Source organism: Echinops telfairi, unplaced genomic scaffold, assembly GCF_000313985.2.
Source record: "Echinops telfairi isolate 266 unplaced genomic scaffold, ASM31398v2 ScPeMD7_1;HRSCAF=3_0, whole genome shotgun sequence".
NCBI classification, from domain to species: domain Eukaryota; kingdom Metazoa; phylum Chordata; class Mammalia; order Afrosoricida; family Tenrecidae; genus Echinops; species Echinops telfairi.
Genome location: NW_022103896.1, coordinates 79,485,964 through 79,496,789, shown reverse-complemented (window position 1 = coordinate 79,496,789; position 10,826 = coordinate 79,485,964). Strand labels below are relative to the sequence as shown.

Genomic DNA, 10,826 nt, shown 5'->3' with positions numbered 1-10,826 from the left:
TACAGGCCTTCATAGTACTGTGTAATTATCCTTTTGATGCCATTAGGATCTGTTGTAATGTCCCCTGTTTTATCCCTCATCCTTGCTATTGAAATTTGTTCCTTCCTTTCTTTGGTTGGGTTTGCCAGTAGTCTATCAATTCTTTTAATCCTTTCGAAGAACCAACTTTTAGCAGCATTAATTTTCTGCATAGTTTTCTTGTCTCCCCTCTCATGTATCTCAGCCCTGATTTTTATTATTTCTTTCATTTTGTTATTAGTAGGGTTGTTCTTTTGACACTGCTCTAATTGGTGTAAGTTTTGTGCCAGCATATCATCCACGAGTCTCTGGTCATTTTTTATGTGTACATTTATTGATATCAGCCTTCCTCTGATAAATGCCTTTGCTGTATCCCAAAGGTTTGAGTATATCGTATTTTCATTCTCATTGGTTTCTAGAAACTTCCTGATTTCATTTCAGGTCTGGGCCAATACCCACGCCTTTTGCAAGAGAATTATTCATCCTCCAATTTTTTCCCCTTGTTTTCTTCATCATCCTTCTATTGATTTTCAGCCATATGGCACAGTGGTCGGAGAGAGACATCTTTATAATCTCTATGTGCTTGAATTTACTCAGGTTTGACTTGTGTCCCAGCTTGTGGTCTCTCTTCGAGTATGTGTTATGTCGGCTTGAAAAGAATGTGAATGTGAATTTTTTTTGCATTTGGGTCGCAAGTATCTTTATCAGGTCACGTCATCCAATTGTGCTCTTTAGATCTATAGCCTCCTTGTTGAGTTTCTTTCCCTGTGATCTGTTTTTTTCAGAGAGTGGTGTATTAAAGTCACCTACTATAATTGTTGAGCCTGTGATTTCTTTTTTCATTTTTTGGAGTGTTTGGTTTACGAATTTCAAGGGTCTCTTGCTGGGCGCCTATATTATGCTCACTGGTTCTTGGTCTACTGTTCCCTTGAGCATTATATAGTGCCCCTACTTGTCTCTTGTTATGGCTTGTACCTTGAGCTCAATTTTGTCAGAGATTAAGATTGCAACCCCTGCTTGTTTTGCATTGCCGTTTGCTTGGTATATTTTCCTCCAGCCTTTAATTCTCAACCTGTTTCTGTCTGCAAGCTTCAGATGTGTGTTCTGTAGGCAGCAGATCGATTGGTTACATTTTCTGAGCCAGTGCCTGAGTTCAGTCCATTGATATTCAGTGTTATTCCATCCATCTGTGGACTCTGTGATGCCATCTTGTACCTTTTGTGTTAGGTGTTTTCCTGCCTACTTATCAGTGTGTGTGTTCTGTGTGTGTGTGTATGTGTGTGTTTCAATCTTGCCTTCTTTCCACTCTTGAGCTAATGCTATTTTGGGGGCTGTTTTCTCTTTGTCGCCCTATTGTGGAGTTGTTCTATATGATGTTCTCTTATTTGCGCTTGGTGAGTGTTGCTCTTCAGCCCATACGTGGTCGGCAAGGATCTTTTGTAGGGCTTGGCTTCTTTTCCTGTATTCTTTCAGTTTTTCCTTGTCTGGGAAGACTCTTACTTTTCCATCTAGCTTAATAAATAATTTGGGTGGGTATAGTATTCTCGGGTTTGTGTTATTTTCTTTCAATTTTTGGAATATATTATAGTCATATTTTCAATATGATGTATAAGTAGCATTGATTTACAAATGCGTTGGAATGTCATTCTTTGAGATGGCTTTTAGTATAGCATGAAAGCATTATGTAGCTTCTTCATTACCTCTATTCTTCACGTCTAATAATTTGTAAATTGGAAAAGCAAACAATCCAGTCACTGCAAGTCAACTCCCACTTGCTGGTGAGCCTTGTGTGGTAAAGAAGAACTGTGCTCCATGGAGTTTCTAATGATTGGTTCTGGATGTAGATGTCTAGGCCTTTCTTCCAAGGTGCTTATGAGTAGACTCAAACTTCTTACCTTTCAGCAAGCAACGAAGCACCTTAATCATTTACACTACTCAGGGAGTCCCATAATAGAATTCCTGTATTGGTTTTCTCATCACCATGTGAAGATAAAAGAGGTTTGAAGAATTAGATATTGCTTCAGCCATTGTCTCATAATAAGTTTCTTTTTATATTGTATCCTAAAATGTTTTTGAAAAATAGTATTGCTAGCAGTGGCCCTCTTTTTTGCCTGTGTTGTTTCTAAGGAGCATTCCTTATCGTTAAGGAAGCAGGCATACCTTTTGTGGCTCTCCTTGCGGCTTGCCAACTCGCTGTGTGTCTGGATAGGGCACTGTGGGTGCATTTGCACTGCTTCAGTCTCCTTGGGGCTCGTGTCTGAATCTGCTGTGTTTTTCTTCTTCTCCAGAGCTCCTGCTCTGTCCTACATAACAGTTAGCAGATCTTTTTAAAATAGTATTTTATTGGGTTGTGTGTGTGAAGATTCCCATAGAAGTTAAGCATCCCATTCAACATTTTGTACACAGGTACATTAGTACTTTCATCACAATGAGCGCACATTCTCAGTGTTTTCATTCTGGTTTGCCCTTTTTCATTAATGCCTAGCTTCTCTACCCCATTTTCCTGTTTGCTTTAAGCTAATTGTTGACCATCTGGTCTCTTATAGATGGTTGGGGTTTTTTTTGCAACAAGTATGGTACTTAGTGGCAATGGTCTTTATTTTGCGAGTCAGTCTTATTGAGCTAAAAAGTGACTGCAAGTGTGATAGTTTCTGTTCAAGCTTTAAAGAATAACTGAGGACAACAGTGTTGAGAGTCCTGTAAGTCTTGTTTTGCTTTTTGAGAATTTGAAGTTCTGTTTCACACTTTTCTATCTTTCTCTCAGGGTTCATCTACTGTTGCTTTGCTCAGAATGGTCAGTAGTGGTAGCCAGGTACCCTCTACCTCATAAGTCTCAAAGTAGTTGAGGAAGTGGTTTATGTAAACTATTATTTTTGTTTACTAGTTGCCTCTTTGAGTTTTCTTCTTTCTATTTTGTTCCAGGTGAGTAGAGACTAATAATTGTACAGTGGATGGCTTTAGGAGCTAGTCACCAAATACATTATAGACTATAATTTTATAAAGTTTATCCATGCCTATTTATCAAGCCCTCTCATGAGACTATGGTCCTAATCCTTCAAATCTTTTCAAACCCAGAAAACCAATCCCACAAGGTTTGGGGTTATGCTTAAAAGTATTCATAACTATATGCATTAATATGCAATGGCATATAGTCACATGTAAATTCATATGCGTACACTTACATAAAGAGATAGGTTCCGCCTTATGACATATTCAGATTATGAACTTGGAATTTGTAATGAGTAAAAGCACGTGACTGATGTTTTTCTTTTGCTTTGCATATCAGGTGTGTTAGTCTGGGTACTTTAGTAAAACAAATCCACAGAAACTCATGTATAAGAGAGAGTTTTATATAAAGGTTAAGTGCACATCAAAAAAAATCCCAACCCAGTGCTGCCCAAGCCCACAAGTCCAACATGAACCCATCAATCCATATGTCCAACACCAATCCATAAAGTCCTCCTCCATCTCACAAAACAAACGCCGTGATGCCGACTGCAGGAGGAAAGCCAAGTCCGTGAATGTGTAAGCATCTTAGCACTGACAGGGGTCTCCACACGGACACTCCAGCACCCAGGACTGCATTGGGGTAGGTCCATGTGGCTTCTCCTCAGGGATGTCATTCAGGAAATGAGCCTTGCCAGTTAAAGCAGGGAACTGGCTAAGGCAACTGTACCCTGGTATGACCCTCAGAAAGCAAGAGACCTGAGAACTCGAAAGGTGAGGCTCACTGAGCCATTTATCCCTCTGCCCTTCAATTAACCTCACATGTGTTTATCGGCCAGGTTGGCACAATAAACTAACTACCTCATCAGGGTTGATAAATTAAAGTGATTCTGCAAACATGATTGTACAAATAGTCTTTTTGAAAATAGACTTAAATCGCTCATTTAGATTGTGAGCCCATGTTTACATGTGTCCTATCAGTGGTCACTCTTCATTAAAACCATTCATGAATGATTGCTTTGTGGCCCAAAAGATAAATGAATCTAAAGCTCCAGAAGCCAGAAGCAAAACTGTGTTTGCCATAGTGTTTGGAACCAAGACGGCACTTGATATTTATAGGATGGGTGGCTTATTTGAAATTTAAAAATGTATTTTACAATTCTATATTTCATACTGAGATTCCATCTCAAGATAGTTTGGCTACATTACTAATTGAAGTAGAATTTTATTTTTCTTTTCCATAGTATTCTTTTTAGGAGAGGCTAGTATTTTGTTTTTCCTTTGTTTTTTGCTTTGTGGGGTTTATAGCCTTCTCTTTATCCTATTTAGAACTTTGCTTGCCTTGGTGCTGACAGATCAGTGTGGTATGACTGATAGGGTAATGGAGGGGCTGATGTCAGTGGGGAGTGGGGTGCTGTCTTCTGCATGACTTTGCAGGTTTGCTTAAATGAAAATGCTGTCATAGTATGTCTAATGTTCCAGATACTGTTTTGAGGTTTGTTTTTCATTGTTATTGTGCTTTATGGTACTCAGAGAGTTACAAAGTTCAATATAATGATTCCTAACATATTCTTCAATATTGTTGAATAAATTAACCCTGAGGTAGAGAGTGGATAGAAAGGGGGAAAAAGGGGGCTTTATGGAATAACAGATGTGATGTGGATACCCACATTTTGGATAATTGGTATGAAGTCTCTTTGTTTCTGTTTCCTTAGCGCTTAATTGGATAAATATTCCGGGAAACAACAATTGTTTGAAGGTATAGAAATCTTGGTATTTTGCTTTCAATTAATTCCTGATTTAGAAGGATAAAAATTAGGTCATTTCCTCCATTGAGCAAGTTAAAGATTTAGGAAAGTTTGCTAATACAATTACACGGTGAAACTGCTACTTACATCAAAGCTTTCTTTTATGTTTGGTAAAACATATTACTCATTCATGAAGATATGGTTCAAAGACCGCAGGCTAAATGAATAACTGCATGTGTTTGTGGTTTCCCAGGAAGTGAGTTGCCAACACCCAGACTTGCTCTGCCTTGACCCAGGCTTGGTGAGTGCTGGCTGCCTGGCCAGCTTGCAGCAGCCTGTAGGTATCCTGCTCCTGGAAGAAGCTTTGCTCCACCTGGAGCCCCCAGAGCCTCTGGCCAAGCGAGCCCGGGGGACATCCCACCCTACTCCTGAAGCCCTGCGGTGGATTGAGCTGGCAAAGTAAGCCCTCTCATGACAGCCCTATGATAACCACAGGTTTGACCCAAGTGAGGTACATAGTGATTTGTGCTCATCTCCACTGTTGGGTGGTACAGTTTGTGCTTCACTACTAACCTAAAGGGGGGCTTGTTCTAATTCGCCCAGTGACAAAAAAAAAAAAAAGACGTGACTCTACTTCTGTAAATATTGTAGCCAAGAAAATGCTAGGATGCAGTTCTACCCTGTGACACATGGGGTTGCCTTGAGTTGAAACCAATCAGCGCTTTTGGTTCAGTTTTAATTTAGACAAACCTTTGCTTCATTAGGACAGTAAACAAAGGTGATAGGAATGCTTCTGTGAAATTTCTTGAAAACTCTTTCCAATGAGTTCCAGTCCTGAGTCAAGGAACATCTTGCTCCAGAGAGAGAGCATTAACGAACCTTGTAAGTTTCCCACAGTAGATGTTCAATGGGACACAGTTTATTGCCTGCCAAGTCTAATTTCCTCTAAAGTGTGCCTGTAATGTAGTCTCTGATGCTGAACATGTTTTTCTCTTTTCAAAAACTGAATAGAGGATAATTTCTTATCTCCCAAGGGTCAAACAATTTAGAAATAATTTAATGCAGCTATATTTATTTGGGAAAACCAGATTCCATCGTGGAGTTACGCCACTTAGCGTTGTGTCTAAGCTTTCCTTTCTTCTGTGATTTTAGCCCTATGATAGCCAGTACTTAATTCTGAAGCCAGATATTTGCTAAAGGTTGAAGACTGACTTACACTTCTATTTCACAGTGGTAACTTTTACATCTCTGGTTTCTGTGAGGAAAGATAGTAAAAATAAAGATGGGAACCCTTACACTTTCACTGTTTTGTAGTCATTTCCCAATTTTTGTCTTATTTGAGTGCTATGTTTTTTGTTTTTTTTTAACATTTTATTAGGGGCTCATACAACTGTTATCCCAATCCATACACACATCAATTGTGTAAAGCACATTTGTACATTGTTTCTCAAAACATTTTCTCTCCATTTAAACCCCCGACATTAGGTCCTCATTTTTCCCCTCCTTCCCCGCTCCCCCCTCCCTCATGAGCCCTTGATAGTTTATAAATGGGTATTTTGTCATATCTTGCCCTGTCCGATGTCTCCCTTCACCCTCTTTTCGGTTGTCTGTCCCCCAGGGAGGAGGTCACACACAGTTCCATGTAATCGGTTCCCTCTTCCCTACCCATTCTCCCTTTACCCTCCCTGTCTTGCCACTCACACCACTGGTCCTATAGGGCTCATCCGTCCTGGATTCCCTGTATTTTCAGTTCCTATCTGTACCAGTGTACCTCCTCTGGTCTAGCCAGTCTTTCAAGATCGAATTCGAGTCATGGTAGTGGGAGCGGGGAGGAAACATTTAGGAACTAGAGGAAAGTAGTATTTCTCATCATTGTTACATCGCACCCTGACTGGCTCATCTCTATGTTCTTGTGAGCCCTTTTGGGCTTAGACACCTCAGATTTACAAAATGAACCATCCAGTAGAAAGTGCATTCATCTCGATAACAGAGTTAGCCATAGTAGGAAGTAGGAGTTGGTCACACCTTGGGGACTCCGACATCTAAATGAGCAAAACCACCTTGTATATCTAATTCTTTCTGGGAGTGAGAAACCCAGGTGATATGAATGTGCAGCCAAATGGAGTGCACAACTTTTAAGGGCCTAAACTTTTCTAACTATATTTAGTACTTCCTCATTCCCTGAAAGCAGAGTGGTGTGAATGTAATTTAGCCAGTCATTGTATTGATCAACAGATATATTGTATATGACCTGGAAACCTTGGACCCAGTTAAGGTTAGGGTATAAATACAGCTGAGATGTTTTCTGAGTTAGTGGGAAAAGTCTGTAACTCATCTCATCCTAACCATTTGAATTGGAAGCTCTTGTTACTCCACCTCTTCTACCTAGCTCTTCGCGCCTATGATTTCCTGCCTTCCCTGCTCTGTAATTGAGACACTAAAAGACCTACATTTATCCAAATTTGGAATAAGTAGGCTCTAGGGAAGATTCTGAGGCGCTCTTTTGATGAAATCATGAGCTTAGTCCGCAGAAAAGACAGCAGGCTCTGGAAGGCCCACTGGGCCAATCAGTACAAATTCTGTTTGTCTTTTTGTGAAAGAGATGACATTTGCCTTGAGACTTGAAAGATGGAAAAGAAATTTCAGAGGAATACAAACTAGCACCTACTAAATACTTACTTGGGAATATCTTAAAAGGGGAAACTTGGTGGATAGGATCAAGTAAGACTTTTGCTAACATGAAGAGGTGACTAAATGCTGTAAGAAAGTTACCTGTCAGTAGAATTGAGGTGGTTGGTGGAGTGTGGATTAAAATGTAGCATCAGGCAGGTGAGAATTATTTGTTTGTTTTTGTTTCTGAGTTTCTGGTTAAATTATAGATTCTTGGAGTGGACAGGAATTGGATTCTAATTGGGTCACTTACTAGGATAAGTATATAAATTACTGCAATGAATTAATACTTGAACTTATTCAAAGAAACAGTTTATACATGTGAACCTTTGGTATTTTCAGATTTCACTTTATATACAATCAGTAAATCTAATGATAACTTCCAGAAATGTTTAATTATGCACATTTTGACAAATAAAGATAGCATTTTATATATTTTAATATTATGGATGGCATATTGCTTTAATGTCATCTAACTAAAACAGATATAAAATGTTGTCACTTTAATTTACTTGGACCTGTGTGTGCTCATATTACAGATTGTATAGATCAATTGGAGAATATGATGTCCTCCGTGGTATTTTTAGCAGTGAAATAGGAACGAAGCAAGTGACCCAGAAGGCGTTATTAGCAGAAGCCAGAAGTGACTATTCTGAAGCTAGTATGCTATATAATGAGGTAAAATCCATGTCTAGAAAATACATCAGTCACTTAAATGATCTCATTTTCCTGGGTGAAGAAATTTTAGCTGTGCCATTTAGAGCTTTGTAATATTTCAGTTTTATTAATCTAATTCCTTAGATTTCATCAAAAGTTTAATAATAGAGACTGGCTTAATAATAACCAAATGTAACCTGATTATTGTTGTTATTTCTTACCCCATTTTAAGAAAATATCAATAAATTAAAGGGAAAAAATCCCAAGCAATAGAAAGCTCTAAGATATATATTATTTCTGTATCTTCTATTATTCATAAATTCTACTTCAGTAGAATGTTTTCACTCAGTAAGTAAAAATGTCTGTAAAAAAGTAAAGAATAACTGGTTTCGGAGGACGACTGTCTGTTGAATATTGGACTTTCTGTGTTTCATGGGCTGGGGCTTCCCAGGTAGAAACTTGTCCAGCAGTAGTGCCCACTTAGGTTAGTGGTTAGAGACTGGAGTGAGCATACAGATTTTATACTATCAATTTTTTAAAATTTTTATCATTTCTTTTAATTGATTTATTTCTCATATTGTTGCTAATTTTCTTTTTAAAATTATTTTATTGTAAACTATCAATTTTTTATAAATAGCCTTAAAAATTATTATAATTGCCATTCTAAGAACTTGCTACATAGTCAGTAACTCAGGCTTGAATGCAGCTAATAGTCACTTAATATTTGAATCTGATTAGATGGTTATCTTGGTAATGGTTTCTTCTGGATCAGGACTCTTATAGTCAGATGTTACCAAAAGTTTCCGTTCAATGTTGCTCTGAATATTCTTCTCTTTTATCATATCAGTTCACAAATCTGAACTTGATTGTCCTTAGTATGATGCTATATTCCTCCTATTTCCTTTGTACTCTGTGCATCTTTGTAAAATAATGTTTTTCTGTCAGGCTATCAATAAACAAGACTGGTTGGATGGTGACCCCAAGGAAGCAGAAAAGGACTTTTGGGAACTGGCCTCGTTGGAGTGCTATGACCACCTCACGCAGTGGAAGTCGCTGGCGTACTGTTCTACAGCCAGTGTGGACAGCAAGCAGCCTCCAGATCTAAGTAAAATGTGGAGTGAGCCATTTTATCAGGTTGGTCACTGAGATTAATGGTTTTAATGTTCAAGAATTTTCTCACCAACACAGTTGTTTAAAACTTTTTAAAAACAGGGCAGAACTTAGTTATCGGAATATTGAGATAACTTCACTCCCCCCCCAACACTCCACAAAGACAAAACCTATTACCATCAAGTCAATTCCTACTCATAGTGACCCGATTGGACAAAGTAGAACTGTCGCATGAGTAGAACTGTCCCAGAGTGGAACTGTCCCGTGAGTAGAACTGTCCCATGCAGTCTCCAAGGCTCCGATCTTTACAGGAGTACACCGCCACACCTTTCTCCCACAGAGCGTCAGGGAGTGCACTGCTGACCTCTCCGGTAGCAGCCAAGCACGTTAACCACTATCCAGAAGTCCTGGGAATTTGACATCTCTAATAACTCTTAGCTAGTCCTTTCAAAAGAATGGAATATATCTTAAAACATGGGAGAAAGGTTCCTCTTATGTTACAAAAAGAGTTGTGCAGGTCACTGTGTCTCCAGTGTACCCAGGCTTCACAGTGAGATGATGCAACGGCTGCAACTGTGACTGCATTCATCATTTCAATTTGTTTGTGAAGTCTAGGTATTCTTTAAGCTTTTTTTTGGTTAGGGCTCTTAAGTCATTCTGTGTCCCATAGAACATGTTCCTTTATAGTTTGTGTCTACAAAATTAGCTATTTTAAATGAAGGAGCTTAAAACATTGTCACTTGCTCACTCCTGCTGAGTTAAGTCCAATTGATAGCAACGCTTTCAGACAGAGGAGAATTGCTCTTGTGAGTTTCTGAGACTTTTAGGAGATCACGATCCTACCAGGGCTCCTTAAAACACTGTAGTTTTGTTAAATCACTGTTTTATACTTGAAACAGTAAACATTATTTTGGCCTGAAAATTTGAGCCAAAAATTAAACCAGAGAAAATTGTGGTGGTAACTTAAAGCAAACTTGCTGACCTATCGTTGATTCCAACCCATAGTGACCCTGTAGGGCAGAGTAGAATCGCTCTTGTGAGTTTCTGAGACTTTTACATCTTTCCAGGAGCAGGCAGCCTTTTCTCCAGAGGAGTGATTGGGGGATTCCAACCACTGACTTTGCAGTTAGCAGCTCAATGGGTAGCCCAGTACACTGCCAACGCTGCTTATTGTGGTAATAAAATGATTATATACATTATCAAATGGACTTTCTGAAGTTACAGGCCAATGTTGATGTTTTCTAGGAGACTTATTTACCGTACATGATCCGCAGTAAACTCAAGTTACTGCTTCATGGAGACAATGATCAGTCGCTGCTGACATTTGTTGATAACTCTGTGAACACAGAGCTCCAGAAGGTTCTCCTAGAGCTTCACTACAGTCAAGAATTGAGTCTCCTTTACCTCCTACAAGATGATTTTGACAGAGCCAAATATTACATAGAAAACAGCATTCAAACCTTTATGCAGGTAATACAGGTGTTTTCAGAATGTGCAAATATTTATAGTACTTCATTGAACTTAACCATTCCTTCATTCATATTTCCCATTACCTTGTTCTATGCCTTAATGCTTTATTTAATCTTATTTTTGTTTTGCTTTAAAATAGTTCCACCTTGACAGGAGGAAAGTCAAGGGAAATAGAGGAAAGAGCTGGGAGGAAAGGGCACTTATAGA

At 38.8% G+C, this 10,826-nt stretch overlaps 1 protein-coding gene across 1 annotated transcript in view; it reads left to right on the top strand.

Moving 5' to 3' along the window:
• The window catches only part of PRKDC (protein kinase, DNA-activated, catalytic subunit), a 217,273-nt gene that overhangs the window by 143,561 nt on the left and 62,886 nt on the right, over window positions 1-10,826 (top strand). Inside the window, exons 60-63 of the mRNA XM_045291676.1 lie at window positions 4,966-5,171; window positions 7,922-8,060; window positions 8,985-9,173; window positions 10,395-10,619. Of these exons, the coding sequence (XP_045147611.1) occupies window positions 4,966-5,171; window positions 7,922-8,060; window positions 8,985-9,173; window positions 10,395-10,619 (759 nt within the window). The remainder of the gene's footprint in view (window positions 1-4,965; window positions 5,172-7,921; window positions 8,061-8,984; window positions 9,174-10,394; window positions 10,620-10,826) is intronic.